Genomic DNA, 23104 nt, shown 5'->3' with positions numbered 1-23104 from the left:
AGGCCACAAAAGTACCTCACAAAGAGTATCCTAGGCCTTAAACACTTGTCCTTTATGGGCACTCTCAAAGTCCAAATATTCTCGTTCTCATATCTCCTACTTAGAGGTGATCTCTGCTTGCCTTACCAAGCCATATCTGACCCAGCCATGTTAGAAATGCTACATCAATAGAATTAGCAATCCATCCGCACCATACGCTCCAGAGTCCTCAACCTCATTTACCACAATCAACAGAACACGCTGGCGGGACAGGTTCATAACCCAGAGACTGCCCATGCTATGGAACACACTTCCCATACATGTCAAACAGAACACCTCACTGGCACTCTTCAAGAGAAATCTTGATGAGTCGATGGTGAAATAGAAAATTCACCCAGGGGATCACTCCAGTCACTAATCGACAGATGCACTGGAAACTAAGGTCAGGTGGCACGATGCCTGGCTAATCCTATGGGCTAGGCTTGTGTAGGCTCCAGGGCCATTAGCCTAGTACACATCTATGAAACTATGAACATATAAACATTACTAACCCTGGAAAATGCTGACATCTGTGCAGTTACAGAAACATGGTTCAAAGCTGCGCAGAGCACCCCAGCCTTACCTGGTTACTCATCCTATCATACTTTGAGACCCCAAACTCTGGGCAGTAAATACAAAGGAGGTGGATTTTCAATATACATATAGAGACATACACACCTCCAGGCTGGCTAAAGAGTATCACACACGAGACATTCCAGGTGCAGTTAACCATTGATAAAGACCACCGCTGTATTCATAGTTAGCTACCTGCCCACAAATCTCACTCATCTTATTTGTACCTGTTCAAATCTATCAAGATTAAACCCTCTACCCTGATCCTGGGTGAAAAGCTTTACAAACATAGACTGGAAGAACTACTCATGCCAGAACATACATGTCCATGCCAATGCCTTGAAACAGCTAGTTCATAGCCCCCACAAGGGGTGGTGTTATCTTTGACTTGGTATTAACCAACATGAGTCAACACTGCAACATCCCTATAGTATCATCCTCTCTGTTAAGATCCCACCACAAAGCGGTCACAGCGGTCACTTTCGAAGTCACCATCTCACTCATTCCCCCTCTAGCTAGTATCAAACATACAAACATCTCCAAAGCTGATTACAGCCTCCAGAGGGATGTTATACACAGCTTCACAGATGCCTCTCCCTATGTTGGAACTGACACCAATATCCAAAAATACAAAAAGGCACTATGCGAGCACTTATATAGATGCATAGAATCAGGAATACTCTACTGGACTAAGTTATCTACCGCAAGGAAGAGTATACCGGTCTTGTTGACATATGTAATAAATAATGTCTATACCAAAGATAAAAAATTTCTGTCCAAGACCAAGAAGGGCAGGTGCTCAATTGGAATCAATGTCTCCTTAGCCTGAGCAAGCAAATAAGAGCAGTAATGAAATCCCACAAAGCAAACCTAGGGTTCAAATTGGTGGCCACATCTCCTACAGACTATCATAAGGCCTTCTTCGCATATGTCCACAACCTCAAAGGAAGCACCCAGATCTCTTCATAAATGGTGGTTAAGGACACCACATACACAAATCTCGTAGATATAGCAAACTTGCTGGCTGACAGATTCAGTGAAAACATAACCTCTCTGTTCCCCCATTTCAGTAAATCAGGACATCCCCGGTACCTGCCCCCTTCCCCTTAAAATCTAGGGAACACATTATCACTGCTGTCTCAGTCAAATGATACAGCCTTCATGGGACCTGATAACATCCCAGGCTGCATCCTACGTAAATGTGTCACCATTAGGCACCCTATTCTACCATTGCCTGAGTACTGGCTTCACCCTAGGTGAGTGGAGGACAGCCACTGTTATCCCTTTACACAATGGTGCAACATCCACCGCTCGGGGAAATGATAGATCCATCAAATCTAACTAGCTTGATCTGCAAGACCATGGACCTGATCAGGCACATCATTAACAAGGTTATTGTCTTTCTCAAAACACTTTATTACACACAGTTTTGCTTCATCTAGGCGAGGTCATATCTGCTAAATTTGGCTGAGTTCTTTGAGACAGTCAACAAAGCCATGGATGAGGCGAAGACGGCGCACCCAGACTACCTTCACTGAGCAAAAGCCTTTGACACTATTCCCCACTCAGCCATAACAGACGCTCTCTGTCAACTAGGCATCAATCCAGATGTTACCTTGCTCACTGAGAATGCACATACTCAAAATAGGGGAAGAGACCAGAAATAGTAGACCCGTAACAAGCGGCATACCCCATGGTTCGGTCTTGTAGCCTCTGATATTTGGGATATACTTTTCTGAGGTGCCGGGCTAAACCAGTGGGCTATGGCTGACCAAGTTTGCATATGACTGCAAGTTGGGTGTTGTCATCAATTCCCCTAGTGATGTGGACATCCTCCAAGAGTGTCTCACTCAGAGATGTGACTGGTGCCACAAACATGGCCTCAAGATCAATACCAAAAAAAAACATCATCCCCTTTGGGAAGAGTGATGTCCCCAGAAATTATCACATTAATAACAGTGTTGTAAGCACTCAATCATTTGTGAGGGATTTTGGAACCCTGGTTGATAGCAACTTTACTTTTGACCACCGTGTTGCTTCCATGGTACCGAAAGCCTTCTACATGGCCCACCTCATAAGTAAGGGTGTCTCATCCTGAGACAAGGAGGTCATAGCATCCCTGTATTCTTTCCTTATAAGGCCCATTATGGAGTACAATTTTAATAACATAGAGAAATGAAGTGTAACACTGTTTTCAGGCATACATGGTTAGCTTGCACATAATACAAAAATATCTACATTACACCACACATTCACAGAAGTATCTTACAGGCAGGCACTGTGGTGAGGGAATACAAGTAGTTGCAATTCACGTGCTAGGTAACCCTACTGACAAGACAAAAACAAACATTTCAAAAAACATCATTTATAATTTAAAAAACATCTCTAGTCATGTACAGAAGACTACATGCAAGTATTAGGGCAATGTCCGATAAAATGGAAATAACTCTCCTTGTAACTGGATTTCTACAGTGACTACTTCATGTCCAGATAGCTGACAAATGTACTGCTGTTCTAAGATTTCCTCCACGTCAAGAGAGATGGCAAGGTACGTCATGTTTTAAGATTTACTCGGGGAAACATCCAGAAACCCTAAAATGGCTTAAAGCCAGTATAGTCCCTTTTATCAGATGTAAATCTCTGCTGTATTTGATGTACCACTCAGAAGGGTATGACTACACGACGGGAGCACATTGAACACTGAAGCCATTATAAGAGATCTTGGCACACAGGTTGACAGCAACCTCTCCTTCGACCACCACATTGATACTGTGGTCAGAAAGTCCTTCTGTGTGGCACATCTCATTACCAAGGGTTTTGCATCCAGGAAGAAAGAGGTCATCATCGCTCTCTACTCTTCACCTTTATGGCGTGGGATAATTGTTGCTGTGCGCCACTCTATGGGTACATAGCCTGTAGAGAGGCTGAGTTTGAACAGTGTGTTTAGGTGAGGGTTAGTTCATTTTGCAGCTCGTGTAAAACACAGCCTGGGACACCGTCTGGTCCCATTAAATTTGTATTTTTGGCTTTGGATAAGGGCTATTTTAACCTGTGCGTCAGTGATTGACAGGGCACTACATTCTTCTGGTATGGTTATGGGCCCTTTAGGGGGTGAGGGGGGGGGGGTTTAAGTTTGCACTAAACCTATATGCCAGAATGTTGGCAATATCATTCGGTTCAGTGTATTGTGTGCCAATCTGCACTAACTCAAAGCAGATCTGAGAATTTACACTTAGGTTCTTGTAATAGCTAAAGAACACTTTGTGGTTATCTTTGGAGTCCTTGGCAATTTTTCTTTCTAAGCTAGCCTTGGATGATTATATTAGGGATCGTAGTTTCTTGCTGATACTGATCAGGGATGTCTTTCCTTCTTGGGATTTTCTGCACTAGTTTCCTCCTTCTATTGTATAGCTTGTTTATGGCAGGGGTCTACCAGACTGGTTTCCTTTTCTTGGAGGAGTGAGTCTTGGTTTTGCTTGGGGTGGCACGATCCATGAATTCTTGCAGGTGCTTATAGAATGCCTTTGTAAGGGATTCGGCAGCTTGGGCAGCGTTGTCCTTTAGCATGGGGGCAGTGAACCTTACCACCTCACTCTTAAGTAACGTGAAGATTGGGGGGTGAGGGCGGAATGTGGCTATTCAGAGTGATTAGTCTATGATCTGATCTAACCAGCGAGGGTTTGACTTCCGGTGTGGAACACCAGTCGCCCATGTTGGTGATGACCAGGTCCAATATATTGTCACCTCTGGTAGGGGTGTTAACCAGTTGATCCAGGGCATTCGAGTTTATAAATTCCAGGAAGCGTTGGGCAAGGAAGTTAGTACTTGAGTAGTTTTCCCAGTTAATGTCTGGGTAATTGAAATCACCCAATATTAGAGCATTTGGTAGGACCTTCATATTTTCCATTGTCTCCAGAAACTCGGAATGGTGGTACTGACATGTTTTTACTAATGCTTCCAATAACACTGTAAATAAACGAAGAACAGCACAAGTGACAGAAAACAAAGCAAGGCAGTACCAGTACAGGGCCGAAAGCATGGAAAATTTACACCTTTACTCCCTTCATGACTGATCCCTAACTTGTAGAGAACATCAACAAAACCAAAAAAAAAAAATCATTACAAAATACTTTACATAAACATATTTAAATATTTCTTTCTTGCTGCACAGGGTCAACAACTACCAACCCAAATTTTTTGGAACTGCTACATATAAAGACTTGTAAGTCCATTTATAATGTCCCAGCAATGAAAACAGCCAGGCCACATCTCACACAGGCCACTGAATGGCCAGTCTGATATTACAGCACACAGTTCAGGTAACGATATCTTACCCAAGGCAGAAAACTAACTTCAAACATGTTTTACAAAAAAAATAAATAAAATAAAATAAAAACACAAAGGTGCAAGATATCCATACAGGAGGAATGTTACAGAGAAACATAGCTGTATGACACACAAAAGATTCATGTAGTGCAAAGAAGCCATTGCAGAAAACATGCATACAGCCTCTTACAAAGAAAATCCTGATACCTAGCTCAAGAACACAGAATAAACGTATTTAAAGTGAAATGCCACTTTTTAGTCATCCACCGCAATTGCAAAATTTTGGCCACAGCACATAAGTGGAACTCACAAATAACACACGGGTATTTTGTGAGATTAAACCCCACACACCTCACATATGCATCCTAACAGTCCCTGATTTTCTAAGATGTAGCACACTTGAGAACAGACAAAAATAATGCAGTGACTTGGAGTGCAGAACTAGTAACACACATCTTAAACTCAATCACTAAACTCTCATCAGTACATACTATAAAGTTTGGTTCATAGCTGGTTACTAGGCTATTAGCACAACAGCCATTTTAAACCTAACCAAGCTTACCACACATTTACCAAATTCATTGCTTCTTTTTCACTTGTCCATCACCTTTTGTGCTTGTGGACAAGTTGACCTTCTTGGTTTTGTGTTTGTATTTTGACCAAATTCATGTTTAATTCATCAACAAGTTGGTCCATGCAGTGTCTGACCACAAATATAATCTGATGAGCAACTTTTACACTACCCACACATCTAATTGATAGAAAAAAAAAAAAAAAGTCACAGAATGTGTCTGAACTTAACTTTTGAAGTACAAAAAGTTTTCCTCATCCTTGCCATTTATTCATTTCTATTGCTGACCAGGAGTAGATCACTGATCCACCAGTATCACTTTCAAACCTGGCCCAGGTGTACACACTCATGAAAGAAGAAATTTGTAAAACATGCATAGAAATATATAGTACGTAACACAAGCCCAGTCTGTGCAGTATACATGACAGAACTACACTTTTCAAAGGCACAAAGACAGACACTGCAAATGAACATATTAAACATACATAGTTCCAATTTAGCATAAACATTAAGCACTTTTTCTAGTTTAGTCAAAGCAATGCTCATTCTATCTAGCAGTCTATACAGCTCCCAAACAGCCAGTTTAATTTCTCAAGCCACAATAAGACAAAGACAGAAGACTGTCCCTATCCTGGGGAGAAATTATTTCAGAAGTTCAGCTGCATAACTTCTCGATTCCTTCACAACCTTCTCCACGTAGTTCTACTAGCAACACTCGGTTGCACCCTAACTTTCAATGAAATCCCCGAGTGCTGTTTTATCACTCCTAAAGTTAGTTTATTTACCTAACTTTGTTTACTGCGGTAGTGCACTGATCAAAATTGAACATTTTTACACCCAACCAAGGAGATCACAGGGGATACAAATCCAAAACAATAGAAACAAAATACATACAGCAGAAATATCAATAATGTTAAGGAAATGGACAAAGTTAAACTACAAGAATTAGACTTCTACTTGACAAAAAAAAACTGTTAGTCTAAACCTGCTCTTCTGACAAGTACAATAATCCTAATATTTAAAAACTGCCCCCAATTATTTGTGACATGGTCCTTCATTCAGAAAACAAGGAATTGCAATTCTACTGAAAAGAGGATTTTGTTTCCTCTCATCAGGCTTATTCACCATTTTTCTCAGCAAAATCAAGTAAACAAAGAAAACTACATTTGACCAGGAGAATCAAAAAACGATAGCAACAGCCATCCCACCTCTCCAAAACCTCCAGTGACCTGCGCTACACGGCTGACTTCTGCTGTATCCGGACTACCCACAGGTGAAATTATTAGCGGATCAAGCTACACAAAGAAAACGCTGTTTCCCAGGTTGTAGCAGAGTATATTGTGTGCTATCCCAGACCATGATTCTGACTGAAGTTAAGGTCTGAACTCCGTCAGCAAATTATAGTGACTCTGCAACCACGGGCCAGTAATACCTGAAAGGCAGCACACAAGACCCATGGAAACAATCATCGACACCTGTACTACTTTTTCATAGGTTCATACTAGGCTATCTGCCCTGGGGCATTTATAAGCCTAGCCAGAGTATGTTTGGCTTTCGCCACCCATTTTAAATTAATTTTGCTATGCCCTTTTTCGAGGTTAGTATACTGTGCCTCTGTCTAGCAGTGACACAGAAGTGATACCCGGGGTAAACCTACGATCTCCCATCCACTCATCAAGATTCCTCTTGAAGAGAGTCAATAAGGGACTCTGCCTAACTTGGACTGGGATTTTATTCCAGAGTGAAGGGAGCCTCTGGGTTATGAATCTGTCCCTCCAGCATGTCCTATTTATTTCAGTGCTGAGGTTCAAGTCTCTCGGCGTGTAGCTCGATGGGATTTGGATTTTTGAGGTGCAGCATGTCCCTTAATTCCGGGTTGGACATGGCCTTATACGTCAGGCACAGGTCACCTCTGAGCAGGCGGTATGCCACTGAGTAGAGCTGGAGTTTCTTTAACCGGGCAGCATATGGCATCTGTTTGAGCCCTTTGATCCTCTTGGTGAGGTACTTTTGGGGTCTTTCCAGTTGCTGCAGGTGTTTGGTAAGGTACATCCCAAAAGGGACATTGTACTCAATTATGGGCCTGATGAGGGATGAGTAAAGAGGCACGATGACCTCCCCTAATCTAGATGTGAATCCCTTCATGATTAGGTGGGCTATATAAAATGTTTTTCTAACCACTTTGGCCACGTGGTTGTCAAATGAGAGATTGCTATCAACTTGGGTCCCCAGGTCCCTAATTACTTCTTCTGTACTTAATGGATTACCACGTATGTGGTAATTTGTGGGCATTTTGTTTTTGCCAAAGGGGATGACTATACACTTTTTGGTGTTTAGCTTGAGGCCATGGCTCTGGCACCAGTTGTCTGTTTCTATGAGGCCCTTTTGGAGGATGCTTGTGTCGGCTGGAGAGTCGATTATGGCGCCCAGTTGAGAACAGCCACTTCTGTGATGACAGACATGCTTTTATTATTATCATTATTATTAACCATAGCATGCAATTATCATCACATTAAATCATAAGTTGCATCATACTTCTCTAATTTACCTGATCGACAGTCACATTCTGTAAAAATTACAGACGTTTCACTGTGTGTTTGCCACTCTGCACCCTGGATTTGTTTCTGACTTTTGCTTGCCACCTTCCGACTTGCACACTCCTTCAGTGTAACTCTTTTGTTATTATGTTTCATATGCAGTCTCTTAATGCCCGTCATTTAATGCTACCAAACTATGTCATTCTTTTCTCGCAAGCAGTAAATCCCCTTAACTAAAAGTTTAACTTTACAAGAATTTTTCTTAGCTACATCCAGAGATCCTAATTTGCACAAAATAAAGACACTATGACACTGAAATACTGATTACAGACATACCTGTAAAAAAACTGATAAAGCCCAGCACAACAGTGACTCCACACGAAGCAGTACAGTAATCAGTCAGAAAAATAGAAGCGTCTGACAACTACTCTGAACAGAATAGTTCCCAAAGATGCCGTGGACTGAATTTTTATTGGGCAAAGAAGCACAAACTGCTGCATACATAATTGATAGGGCGTTTCCTAACTGAAAATGACTGAAAGAAGATGATATGTAGGCGGCCCTTGCGTAGAAAGAGGAAAAAGTAGAAAGTAATGAAGGGCGTTATTACCGAGCCGTTCCTGCGCCCAAACACTAGTTACAGATCTGCGAGACTACTCTGTCTTTAATATGGATCGCAGTACCGGAGCTGTAGGACTGGGCAACAACAGAAACAATCGGAAACATGACTTGGTGCAGGATTTATACAATTTTATGGGGTAGTATTCAAAAATAGGGATGAAAAACATTTCAGAAATGAGGGAAACAAAAGAAGAAACCCGTAGTGGTCCTTTAAGGAAACTGTCCAGGTGTGAAAAGGAAGGAAAGACTGTTTGCTGTGGGTGTGCCTTTTTCATCTCAATGGTCCTACTCCAGGAACCAGAGTAGTGTTAAAATTTAGTTCAAAAAATCCCAAAAGCCTTTCCAGGAGATACTTGGTTCAGACTCCCCTTAGGGCAGAGGGGGAAAGTTTCAGTGGAAGACACCATCAAAGAGGCAAGAGTGGTCCGCAAAATCAGGGTTCCAGAGATTTTTCTCCAGTCAACCTTATCAGCGCTCCTGAATGGAGGCCCAATTGCTTACCTCTGGAAGCAGTCTGGGAAAGGTTTTCTTTGCACCCAAATGCTTGGCGAAACATTACCACCGTTGCCTGGGTGCAAAGGATAACTACCAGAGGCTACCGAATTCCATTCAACCTTCATCGAAGAACCCCTGCAAAACTCCCTGAAGTTCCACCCAGTCAGAGAGTTGAAACAGCAATACAAGTACAAAAGCTGCTAGAAGAGTCATCCAAGAAGTCCTACCAGAAGAATTAGGATCCGTTTTTTTACTCAAGATTCTTTGTAGTGCCAAAGAAGACGGGACTGGAGAGCAATTCTGGATATCGGTAGTCTAAACACATTTGTCCAAAGTACAAAATTCCGGATGGCCACGGTTCAGTTTAATTCCGGATGGCCACGGTTCAGTTTATTCTCCCTTTCTTAGAGAAAGACAATTGGATGCGCTCTTTTGACTTTCAAGATGCGTATTACCACACAAGTGGACAAATGCTCGAGAAAGCTTCTCCGCTTCCTAATAGGGGTCATTCATTTCTAGTTTAAAGTGCTGCATCTTGGTCTCACCACAGCCCCCAGGGTGTTCACCAAATGCATGGCAGTGGTCCCAGCACATTTGAGGCTGCACAAATTTTGAGTGTTTCCTTATCTAGACGACTGGCTCCTCACTGCTTCCACCAGGCATCGACTGCAACAGACCATGGACTTCATACTGGACCTGTTCCACCAATTGGGCATAACAGTCAATCCTGCCAAATCCCATTTTACCCCCAACCAAGACATGGAATTTATCGGAGCTTGTCTCAACACTTCTGCTTACATTATGTTGCTCCTCTTTCACAGGTTGCAGAAAAACAGATGCAAGTCCGGCTACTTCTGTGCTCAAACAAAATACCTGCTCAATTAATTCTACAAGCTCTGGGCTCCTTGGCAGCGGTATTACTTTGGTTCCACTAGCAAGATTCCACATGAGACTACTTCAGTGGCTACTAACAAACCAATGGTCAATTCTGACATGCCATGGCCCACTTCATTTTCATTTCCAGTGGATGCAAAAACAATCCCACTTGATGGATGCATTCGCGAGAGGTTATTCAAGGTCGACCCTTTGTCTTCCCCCAGGCCATAGTGACCACAGACTCTTCCCTGAAGGGGTGGGGGGGGCATTATCCAGGGAAAAGAGTCCATGGCACTTGGTCCCCTTCCGAGGCGGCCAACCTGTATATCAGTGTACTGGAGCTAAGGGCAATGCGTCTGGTGTTGCAAACTTTTCATTCGGCTTTATCTCTGCTTTATCTCCAGGGGCGATAGCTATTCAGTCAGACAACATGTCGGTAGTCTGGTACATCAGCAAACAGGGAGAACCAAGTCCTACCCACTGTGTCAAGAAGCCCTTCGAGTGTGGCATTGGGCAATCCATTCCAACCACTTTCTGATGGCAATGCACATGCCCGGGGACTGAGTAGATGCATCCTCCTGCCTCACGAGTAATGAAGGAGATTTCTCCTTTGGGGCCACCTTTGCTGTAACCTGTTTGCCTCACCCCTCAACAACAAGAGCAGAAGCTACTTTGCCCTCATTCCCCCTCATGGGAAGTCACCCAGAGACGCTTTTCTATATGTTTGACCTCTGGGTCTGCTGTCTGCCTTTCCCCCGTTCCTCTGATCCCAATGTTTCTCGAGAAAGCATCTGTGGTAAGAAGCAAGGTGATTCTCATTGCTCCTTATTGGCCTTGACAGATATGGTTTCCCTTCCTGTGGTTTCATCTGCTTTGCCGACCATAGGTTCTGGACCCAGTTCCAGATCTTCTGTCCCATCCTCAGGGACTTGTGCATTCTAGCCTTCAGTCTCTCAAGCTGACAGCTTGGTTCCTCCACTTCCGTTAGTTGCCAGGCATAATGCTATACCTTTTCCTGTACAGCATATCTTGCTGGCATCACACAAACAATCCACTAGAACTCTCTACCTTAGCAAATGGAGGAGATTTTCTATCTGGGCCTATGATAATGGATTAGACTCATTTTAAGCTCCAGTAGAAAAAAATTTGGAATTTCTGAGTACCATTTTTAATAAGGGAGCCTCTACTTCTACAATCAGTTATTCCAGCAGCGAGTTCGAACTTTCATATCGGTTTTGGTAACCACCCGTTGATTTACCACAGGCTTTGCAAAGTTTTCCTAAAAGGTGTACTCTACACTTGAAATCTCCTTTAAGGGTCCTCTCTCGCCTTGGGATTTGACTTCGGTATTACAGTCACTTACAGAAATGTCTTTCGAACCAGCTACTATCTGAGATCTAAAGTTTCTCTCTTGGAAGACATTATTTTTTGTAGTTGTCACTTCTGCGAGATGAGTCTCCAAATTACAAGCCCTATGCGCTAAAACTCCTTACTTCCTTTTCCATAAGGACAGCGTGTCACTCAGAACAAATTCGACCTTTTGCTTAAAGTAATTTCAGATGTTAATATCAATCATATCTATAGACTTGCCAGTATTTTTCCCAAATCTCTCTTAACAAAGGAGAGTACTGCCTTCACCTTCTGGGTGTACATAGGCAGTTGTGATTCTGTTTACAGGGAAATGAACAATTTAGACTATCTGATCAAGTGTTTATATCCTTTGCCAGTGCAGCTTTTGGAAGATCAATCTCCAAGGTAACTCTGTCCAGGTGGTTGAGAGAATATATATTTTTCATATACAAAGTTGAGTATGACTCGTTCGAAACCAGTCAAGGCACATTCTACAAGATCAGTGGTAACTTCTACAGTCTTTCATTCCAGAGCTTCGATGTCATACTTGCACTGCTGCAACTTGGACTAAGCCTTGTACTTTTATTACGCATTACAAATTGGATATAGTCTCCAGGGGGAGAGCATCATTTGGCTGTATGGTGCTCAGGAATATCCTTCCATAAGGCCTTCCAGGATACAAGTTAGAAGAGGAGTCTGTCCCATCAGTCAAGAATAGATGAAGATTGACATCATCAGATAAAGAAGTTATGCCTTACCATAACGTTCCATCTGTGTTGTCGATCATCTATTTTTGCATCCCTCCCTCAGGTTTCTGGTGGAGCTTTATCCAGTACTGTTTTTTTGTTTCGGGTGCCTTGGACACTCCTGCTGACTTTCATTGTACTATGCTTCTCTAGAGGCAAACTCGATCTGAGGTAATTTAGAGAGGGGAATTGTGGGTAGACTTGTAGCTCAAGTAATGACTAGATTAGTTCCGAGGATCGAAACTGTACCCATCAGTCATGAATAAATGACTATTGACAACACAGATGGAACATTATGGTAAGACATAACTTCTTTTTCCTTCACCCCAAGTATGCATAGGTATGATCATTGTCCATGTGGAGGTAAATGGCTTGAGACACACATCCCTAGATTATATAACGTGGCACATGGTGAAGCTCTCTGAGTAGGCAAGGCAAGTCAGCTAGCTTTGAGCAGTATCTTTCCTTTGCTGAGAACGATGTCTCACCATAAGTAAAAGGTAAATGACTTCAGTATTTGGCTTAGTTATCTTTCTAAAGGGTTCCATTGTGCATCAGCCTAGAAGATGGTTGACAGTTCTTTGGCCTGCACCTTTCACCTCGGGGCTTTCATATATTTGCCAAAACTTTCTCCTCCCACTGCCCTTTTTAGGCAGTGTCCATCTGCTGAGCCTACCAACTGAACCAAACCAAATCAAGAAGGTGTTAAAGTAGTGCAGCCTCAGCAACAAATTGCTGTGTAAGACCACTTCTGAACTTGGAAAATATTGTCTGCATTATTACTGAAACTCTGTTCCAGTGCAGTGTTTACATATGATCTCTACCAGGTTTTAATGCCCACCACTTGTTCAGAGAGACTGCTGATGAAGGTACCTCTGTTACCATTGGAGGTTTGCCCGTAACTGTCCACATTTCCATCACATGTAGATGTGTATGGGAAGATAAACCCCCTCAGTCTTCCTCATCCTTTTAAGTATCAATACAATTCCTTGCCATTTCTTAGCCAGCTACACCCCCCCCCCCCCTGTATGGACCTCTACAAGGCTTGCCTAAACAAGCTCAAGTCTCTCCTCATTGAATCAAGCACCATTATTCTTGGAGACTTTGTAAATCGGAAGACCTAGACTAGAAATATGTTTAATACCTCAAGTAGTATTTCTCACACATCGCCACTGCAAACTCAGTAGTTAATATATTTCTCTCCCAGGGCTCAGATTTAGTGGATGTTGTAACAGATACAGCACAGTTATGCTCTACACACACATTTACCTGATCAGTAATGAAATCTGACCACCATTTAGTAGTTTTTCTCATTAGAACCAACTCAGAATGCTCACAAAACCATACTATCTTTAGGAATTTCTCAAAGGTAAACTTACTCCAACTAGCTGATAACCTAAAGTGGTTTTCCCTTCAATCTAGGACCAGTAGCTAACACGGCTAGATTTGTGGAGAGTTGCTTTTCTGTTGCCTGCTTTGAGACTTTGTTCTCAGTCTGACACAAGTACAATGCCATGATTAGGAACAAACCCTTATGATAGAACCCTGCTGCAAGCAAGCTATAGAACAAGAGAGAGAAAAAAAAACCTCCTGAAATAAACTGACTGCCCCATATTCCAGAACTGATCTCAGAAATTAAACAAGAAACTCTGGAAGAAAATAAAATCCACTATATCTTTGTACTAACAGAAGAATTGCCACCTCTATCAAGGACAACCACAAGTCTTTTTGCAGCTGTCAGGTACTTTAAAACATTGCTCAGCCTGCATGGCATTGGTGCTTAACACCACCCACTCAGCTCTGGAGGACGTAGTTAGTATAGTAGCAGATGCATTTAATTCATACCCCCCGTCCTTGGATGACATTATATCCCCTTCCCACTAAGGTTGGCTCCATGCAAGGTGTAAAAGCACCATAAAAAAAAAGCTACCTCTGTGGACCCTGATAATGTGCCAAGGTGCTTATACCTTTAAAGCACTATATTACTGACCCACTCTTGAATTTGCTAAATTTAGCACCTCTGGCTTTATGCTGGAGACATGGAGAACAGATCTTCTCTACAAGGGACATCCCACGACTGATGCTAGATAATTTATTAGCCTAGTCTGTAAGGTAATGAAACGCATTATGGAACTCGTGAACAGTGATGTGGGCAGAAAACAGCCCCTGAACTCAAACCTGTGTAAGTTTGTGAAGGGAAGATACTTACTTAAAAGTTTTAAGACATTGGGTGAGAGCAAGTATATATATATATATATATATATATATATAGATATATAGATATATAGATATATAGATATATATATATAGATATATATATATAGATAGATATAGATAGATATGTAGATATATATATATAGATATATAGATATATAGATATATAGATATATATAGATATGTAGATATGTAGATATATATATATATATATATAGATCTAGATATGTAGATATAAATAGATATAGATATAGATATATAGATATAGATATGTAGATATATATATATATATATATATGTATATATATATATATATATACATATATATATATATATATATATATATATATATAATATATAGATATACATATACATATATAGATATATATATATCTAGAGAGAGAGAGAGAGAAATATATATAGAGATATATATATATAATATACAGCTTACCTTGGCCTTTCATAGCTTTCCATACTCTGACGTTGCAGACAAGCTACTCAATCTAAAAGTAAACCCTTGTGTACCCTGCTGGATTGCAGTCTGGTTCACAGACAGAACCCAACACATCAGAATTGGGGGCATGGTCTTTTCTAAAAATCTTGTTACTTGTGGCTTCCCCAGGGCTAGGTGTTGTGGCCACTCCTGTGTGGTATTTACAGCTGTGATGTTAAGCATATTTGGCTGACCAGATATGCAGATGATTGCAAATTTAGAGGCATCCACAGCTTTCTGTAGAGCACAAAGATCCTACAGAATTTACCAACAGCATGCAGACAGTGCCAGGACCATGGTGTGAAACTAAATTCCAAACAGTGTCGAATTGTGTCCTTTATTGCTGATGTTCAGGTGGTAGAATGTTCCCCTGGCAAAGAGGGGTAAGGGAGGAAAGATATAGATACAGGGCTGGACTTTGGGCCTTGTATGGCTTAAATTCCCAAGAATTATCACTACTATAACAGTAAGCATACTTTTCACATATGCACGTATGGTAATACTAAGCAAATGTACTACTTTTTAGCCCTGTACTTGCTGATCATGTATCTTTTACCATGATCATGCTTGTTCTTTACCTTAACTAGTGTGAGTGTCAGCTACTGTTCTGTTATCTTATTGACTCAACCCTCCCTAAGTGGGTGATGTCCATGTTTGAGGGTCTGCTATGCCTTTCGCTGAGTGCATGTGCATTCCTTGCACATTTTCTATGCAGTCTGCCATCCATTGCTGTTTCTCTTCAGTCCATTCCAACATTGCAGTAAGCCAGACCACCTCCCCTCCAGGACAGGTGATCTAGCACCAGCTGTTCATTCCAAGAATTCCTTATTGGCTTCTTCAGCACCCTAGCTCATTAACAGATCCCTAGTAATATGGGTCAAGGTCAGGGCTTTACCTGTGTGCACCATGGAGCTGACAAGAGGTGTGAATTAAATGGAAAGATGGTGAATGAGATGGGCAGTTGTACACTGGTTTGAGAATTCTTTGCAAATAGATTGTGCTGTTAATGCAAGAAAGAGTAGTAATCTGTGAATTGCCTGGAAGGCTGTGGCTTGTTTGAGGGACAGGTTTTATGCTTTTCAAACACTCTAAAAGGGTTAGAAACTCTATGGAAGGATACAAAAATGGAGTAGAGCAGTGTTTGCCTGCAGCGTTACTGCATCATTCTTCCAACAACTAAATTTATACTTGTGCAATTGGGAGTCAAACTCAAGACTGGCCCATTGATAAGACAGTATGCCAAGGCTGTTGAAATAACAAATGGGTTGAGTGTACATACATAGAAATCAGTAAGAGGAGTAGGGTGGTGCTGATGCTTCTTTAGAGACTGTCACTGCAACCTTGAACTACTAATTCTGGTTTAGAGGGTATTGTCTATTCAAAAACAATGGTGGAAGCACTTTGAAGAAGGGCAGAAAAAGTGGTTGTTACCTGATTCAGGTAACAATACATTATCTCATTTAAATGGAACTCCAGCAACTTTCATGTGTTGAACTTTGTCCCCCCTGCAGAAACATACCTTATGTTTTTAGAGTTTGAGTTTTAAAAAGGAAGATGGGAATAAATTCCCCCTCTCCCCAACCTAAGACCAAGTCAAACCAATCAAATAGTATAGGGTACTATATTAGTCAGGCCTATTTTAATAGTAACTCTCAAGCAACCAGAAACTAGAGTTATCCAGCATCTACTATTCTCCATGAGTACTGGTTAACTGAGAGTTTACTGTACATTATACTAAATAGAAACCTAAAATACAGATATACTGGTGTAAGCGAAAATTCATAACAGGCTATGGGAGACTGGAGCCCCTGCATATGTGATTAGAGAGTAAAGAAGGAAAGTTTTTTGATGCTTTGGAAGTTTATGCAAGTAATGATTTGTGTATACTTATAAAAGTGGTCTGTAATGAGGGAAGATGGTATGCGACTTGAAGATGCATTTGCTCAACTTTTTTCTCCATCCAGCTGACAATCTGCTGATTCTGATGTGCTGCCTCTGTCACTGGGTCTGTTTACTCCACTTTGCACCCACCCCAACTTTCTCTGATTTTGTTGGAGCTGATGAGGAGATTGAGCTGTCCCAGGACAGAGTCATATTTCTGCTATAGGATTTTCTATTTTTACCTGTCCCTTGCAAGTGTCTGGCAGTACTGCAGGATGGGACCTTCAATGGGTAATCCTCGCTGATACCTTTCACTTCCACAAAGGGTTAATGCCAGAAAGCCACCCCTCCTTCCTACAGAAGTAATAATGGTTAATGTGTACAGTGAGTATCCAGCAGAAATTATAGGATCATGTATAGTTGGCATATTTAAATGTGCATATATAATCCTAGAGGTAATGATGAAATCATTTTTAATGGGAACTGTAACATTTGCAGGAGTCAAGAGAAATGGAGTAGCAGTCCTGAAATTCCATAAGTCTCTTGTAGTAGAGAGCATAAAACCTATACAGAATTTTTTCATAGCTTATTTGAATGAAATATCAGGTGCTGCATTTTTCCACATTATTTTCACTGTCTTTAATATTATAAGTTTTAAGAACATTCCTGAATTATGTTTTGCATACTTAAACGTACTTTTAAATATTGCTTTCTTCAGTATCTGCATGTTTGGTTGTATTTTGCAGTATGTACTGAAGTGAGCAATTGTTAACAAAATGTGGAACAGATCTATTAAACCAGCATTGGCTTTTAAAGTACTTATGTTTCAGTATATCTTACTGATTTATGTTTTTTCTGTTGCAGTTTTGCATTGATAGTATTGTGAAGAGTGCAGCTCTGTGGGACAGTATTTAGTTTGAACATTGCCCCCCTCCCCTTTTTTACCATGAGACAATTTTGTCATGTAAATCAAGCAGCATGATTTTGTTCTTTGTTTTGTTTTGTTTTTTGCTAGATTTGTATTTTTATGATATTGGAGCAGATGTAATGTGAATGATTGTCTGAAAGATATTAACCATTGATGTGCCAGCTGTTTGGTGAAAGATTAAGGTGTAGAGCATATTGTATTGCAAAAACAGTTCCAAATTCCACTTTACACTTTAAAGAGTAGATTGGCTACTAAAATTGCACCTCTTTGTGGTCCTGCATTTCAATAAGTTATTTTTAAGAGCATCTGTAGCTCGTGCATAGTCTGCATTCAGTGCCTGCTGTAATTTTAACCTGACATATTCATAATATGTTTAAAATATTGAGTTTCTCATAAACTTGTAAGATAAAGAAATGTGGTTTAAACCTTTAAGAAAAGCTTCATATTTTGATCTACAATCCAAAGAGGGCCATAGTAATGGATTGCTGGTTTTGGGAAAGTACAGACCGTAATGACATTTTTTTTGGCCATCGGTTACTTATACCGTCTTGTCAGTTTTCAGTACATCTGTGTAGTACTTTTCAGAATGTATTAACAGTAATGTCTGCATCTTGCATATAGCATTTTAAAGCTAATATTTTTTAGCTACCCAGCATATTCATTTAGAGAACTGACCTGTTTTTCATAATGCAAATCCTTAGGCCAAAGTGAGGAAGTTTATACACGACATGACAATGCAGTTGAAATAAATTGAGTTGTTTAAGCTTTTTTTGTTTTGTATTTGAAAATTTGTTATATAGTCATCTTGATGCTGTATGCCCTGCAGTGTTTATAAGTGAATTTCTCATCTTTTTATATTTTTACTATTTGATGTGACTTCATGTGCAGATTCTGTCCGAAGCCGTAGTCAAAGTGGTTATCCCAACAGAAAGGTACACTTTAAGTTCATTCTTACTACTACTGCTACTACGACAGCACTATTTTTAATGATGTACAGTTGATACACTAGAACTTTTGGAAATAATGTGCAAAGCGTTTACGTGCCAATAGGGTGTTCCCCATTCCTACGAGCAATAAAAGCTGATACTTAAATGTTAAGAAAATGAAGCATCATAAATAAAACTACTTGTTAACATTACAATTGCTTTTTTAAATCTTTATTGTTGAATTAGGGTTTCTTCATGCATGTCTTATGTTGAGCTATTGTTGTTATCATTTCTTTATTTCAAGATAAGGCTAATGATATTTTAGCTTGCTCAGAGGATTGGGGACTCCTGGCACGTAATAGTACCAAATTAGAATGCAGAATCTCAGATAGTGTGTGCCTTGTACATACCTTTTACAAACGGAATGAAGAAAGAAGGAACTGAAGATGCAACCTGAATGGTAGCAGACCTGATGAAATGGAGTGGAACTTTTTTCTTGGTTGAACTTCTGAGAGTTCTTGGATTCAGAGGAAGACATGGAAACAGAGCTATGGTTTGGGTTTGCATTAATCATCATAAATACTCTAAAATTATTAGTTATAACCAGCCTGTGTTTAATTCCAGGTAATACTCTAATCAGTCTATATTTATTCCAGGTAATACTTTATAGTTGTCATTGCCTGTATCTCTGGCGTAGTATGCTGCACTAACGACATGCAGCTGACAGACTTTTCCCCTGATGAGTTTCCTTATATATATATATCTATATATATATCTATATATATATATATATATATATATATCTCTCTATATATATATATATATATATATATATATATATATATATATATATATATATATATAGATTTTTATCATATAGATGTATGTATATATGTTTTTGTCCTTGAGATAGCCAGAAACATGCTGTTAGAAGCATTCATGAAGTATATGAATAGTGAAGTTCCAAGTTCATTTAGGGTGTACTTAACAGATGCTTACTCATTGTAATATATTTTTACACCAGGTGGGACAATGGTGGCGATAGTTGGGCATTTTGAATTGAAAGTTATATAACTTTAATTCATTTGATGTGTTTAAAATTTGAATGGTGAAAACGAGTGTTGCTGTGTCAGTTTGCTTGATGTGAGCTTTATAAGCTGTTGAAGTGCATGCCATTTTTAGATGTGTAGAATATTTTGCATGCATTAGTTCTGTAAATGTGATTTGAGTTAGTGTAATATGTTAATAGTAAAGAAATTAGTGGGTTAAGAGCCAGTATTTTGCCCCCAAAGTGAGGTCTTTGGGTACAGCACCTTAAAGCCAGTAGTAGCTGATAGTAGTAAGTAATGTAGATTAGCTGCTGACAATATTTTCTGTGGGATGAAGTAACTTTTCTGATTTTGAAACACTGCGTATTGTATTTAATATGCTATAGCACATTAGCAAGTTAGTAGAACAGCATCACTGTTGACTGTGCTCAGTATCCTTGTCAAAGCTAGGCCCACTGTGTGTAATCAGTTTTTGCGTAGCACTGAAGGGTGATATATAGATATAGAAAATTGAAGATCTGAATGACATCATATGGAGTCAGTATATCTGTAGTAATTTTACCAATATACATTTTTACAGAAATCTCTTGTGCTTGATACATCGAATGGTTGAATTTGTGGTGCACGAAGGGCCCATGTTCGAAGCAATAATTATGAACAGAGAATTAAACAATCCAATGTTCAGGTAAGAAAATATAACTTAATTCTATATTTAGAGTGGGAAAAAATGTAGGCTAATTAATAGTTGTTACCATTTTAGCTGAATCCCCGAATGGTAGGATACTGTAGTTTCTTTGTAGTTGGCTTTGGATTGTGATACACTTCACTTGACAGTGAGTGCTGTTTATAAATCATCAAACCATTACTAGTGTGTGTAAAAATCTACTTGTAAAATGTAAATGCCAAAGAGCACCACCAAAAGGCAAAAACTCCTGTGGTGTATCGATCAAGTAATATAATTTCAAAAACGTATAAAATCCACAGTAGTTAGCCACGGCACTGAACTTTTGGAACCACAGTTCAACAAAAACAAATCACGAGCACAAACCAAAGCAATGGTTCACCACTTCATTTAAATCACAGTTCAATAGAGAGAATGCTGTAAAAGTCTCCACTGATGCGGACTCCTGCAAACAGTCCAAGTTTAATAAAAGTTAGCGCTTTCACATTACAGGCTTCATCAGACATCAAGTAACAACTCTAACTCATCAACTTAAATAATGCTTGAACCATGCCCATAGGTTAAAACACTTGTGACATCACATAAAAGACGGTCAATGAACTATAAGCAAATATACCAACGGCCATATTAAAAGCCCATCCACATGAAAATGCAATGTATAAAAAACATATATATAATATACATATGTATGTGTTTGTATGTATGTGTATATATATATGTATATATATATATATATATATATATATATATATATATATATATATATATAAAAACATACAATTATACTATAAAAACATAATAGAATATATCTAAAAATCAATATATCACGAAATGCCTGCTAAAACTACTAACCTCACAAAGCTCATAACTGAACATTCCTTACAGTGTTGATCCCGCTCCTATTAATGGCTAGTCCCCTACCCCTTAAAATAGGTTTAAGTGGTACCATATCGTTAAGTCCAGGGGAAATATCAGCACTAAACCTGATAATCCACCTTAATTCACATTCCTCCGTATAATTACCAATGTCACCTCCCCGTGGATTAGACCTAATAAGTTGCAAGACTAAAAAAAACAAAGGTGTGCATGGGACCACTAGACCTATGATGATTAGCTAAAGCACTGGATTCAGATCCAATGCGTATGTGGTAAACATGCTCCCTTATATGTTCACACAGTCTCCTATTAGTCTTGCTGACATAAAATGCCTTACAAGATATATTGATTTTTAGATATATTCTGTTATGTTTTTATAGTATAATTGTATGTTTATATATATATATATATATATATATATATATATATATATATATATATATATGTATATACACACACATATGTATATTATATATATGATCTGAAGTAGGAGATTCATTTGTCTGCAACCTGTGGGTTATGGATCCGATATCGGATCCGAACCGGCATGGTTTACCAGCTATGGATCCGAGCTCTCAGCTCCTCCCCTCACCCATAATGCCCTGCTCTCCCTACATGACCTCAGATCTAGTTTGCCGCGCTGGTGACCAGATTGGTGTTCTTGAGCTCTTCAGCTAAGTGGTTTTACAAAGTTCTTATAGTATTAAATTTAATTGTTTTTTGAAAGTTGAGTGAAAGTTTAGGATTCCCTACTTGATAGTTATACTTGTTTAGTGTTTTAATAATTATTTTACTTGGTTTCCCTCCCCTCGCTGGTAGCGTAGTGTATGTTTGGGCCTGTTGTGTGTGTTTAGTTACTTTTACTTTTTTCCTTTAGTTTAAGTAACTTTTTAGCTCTTAGGATGTCAGAACAACCTAAAGCTGTTTTTTCTAAGTGCTCTGAGTGTGGCCATAAGCTTTCCCCTGCTGATGGCCACACTCGGTGCGTTCGATGCCTTGGGGTTGAACACCTCACTTCGGGGTGTTCCATTTGTGCAGGGTTCAACCCCAGGGCATTGAAGGAGTGGAGGTCTAAGCTGGTCCTGGCGGGACTCTTGCCCCCGGACTCGGCTCCGGCCTCCGCTCCTTCGGGGGGAACCGTTTCTGCGGTTGCCTCCTCTCCGGCTCCCCCTCCTCCTCCCGGGACTCAACCTTCCTGTAGTGGTTCGGAGGAGAGGGAAGCTAGAAAGAAGGACCGGAGGGAGAAGCACCATAAGCGGCGGGCCGAGACCTCTGTTTCGGCCCCGCCTGCCAAGCGGGCTTCTCCTCCGGCCTCCTTGGCTGCTGGTTCTCCCCCTCCTCGGCTCCGGTCACCCGTGTGCTTTTCACCGGGACCTGAGGAGGAGGAGACCCGATCTCCGTCGAGGCTATCCAGGAGGCACTCAAGGCCTACCTCGGTAGCCTCGTCGAGATCGACCTATAGCTTGTCAGATGCTGATCTGGACCGGATGATGAGAAGGTTCATCCATGCCCAGATGCAGATGTGAGTGCTCTTGCCTCCCCCACCTCTGGGGGGGAGCTCGACCCCTTTCTTTAAACCTATTGCTCCTTCTCCGACCCGCTACCCGGGTTCGGAGCAGTTGGAGCCGAGCAGCTTCGGAGCCGGGGGTGGGTCAGCGCTGATAGTACTCGGTACTTCGGATCCGACCCTGCCCTCGAGTGCTTCGGATCCGACCTCTCGGAGCCTGGATCCGAGCTTTGGATCCGGGGGGATCAGTGCTCCTTCGGCGCCGTCTGTGTCGGAGCGCACTGTCCCCTCGGATCCAAGCGCTTCGGCACCAGCTCCGATCCACTCCTCGGATCCGAGGGGGAGCCGATTGTCGGATCCTTTGGTCGGGGTCGGCTCCCCTTCGGCGTTTGATGTAGTGGAGAGGGCCCTGTTGAGGGTCTTCGGACCCCCGGC

General features: G+C 40.7%; 1 protein-coding gene across 1 annotated transcript in view; it reads left to right on the top strand.

Annotated features, from left to right (window-relative positions):
- Positions 1 to 23104, top strand: part of LOC122789862 (U2 snRNP-associated SURP motif-containing protein-like) — a 1539784-nt gene that overhangs the window by 728595 nt on the left and 788085 nt on the right. Inside the window, exons 11-12 of the mRNA XM_044057296.1 lie at positions 18518 to 18561; positions 20185 to 20289. Of these exons, the coding sequence (XP_043913231.1) occupies positions 18518 to 18561; positions 20185 to 20289 (149 nt within the window). The remainder of the gene's footprint in view (positions 1 to 18517; positions 18562 to 20184; positions 20290 to 23104) is intronic.

Source organism: Protopterus annectens, chromosome 15.part0, assembly GCF_019279795.1.
Source record: "Protopterus annectens isolate FY-2018-M chromosome 15.part0, PAN1.0, whole genome shotgun sequence".
Taxonomy (NCBI): domain Eukaryota; kingdom Metazoa; phylum Chordata; order Ceratodontiformes; family Protopteridae; genus Protopterus; species Protopterus annectens.
This window is presented reverse-complemented; position numbering and strand designations above follow the sequence as displayed.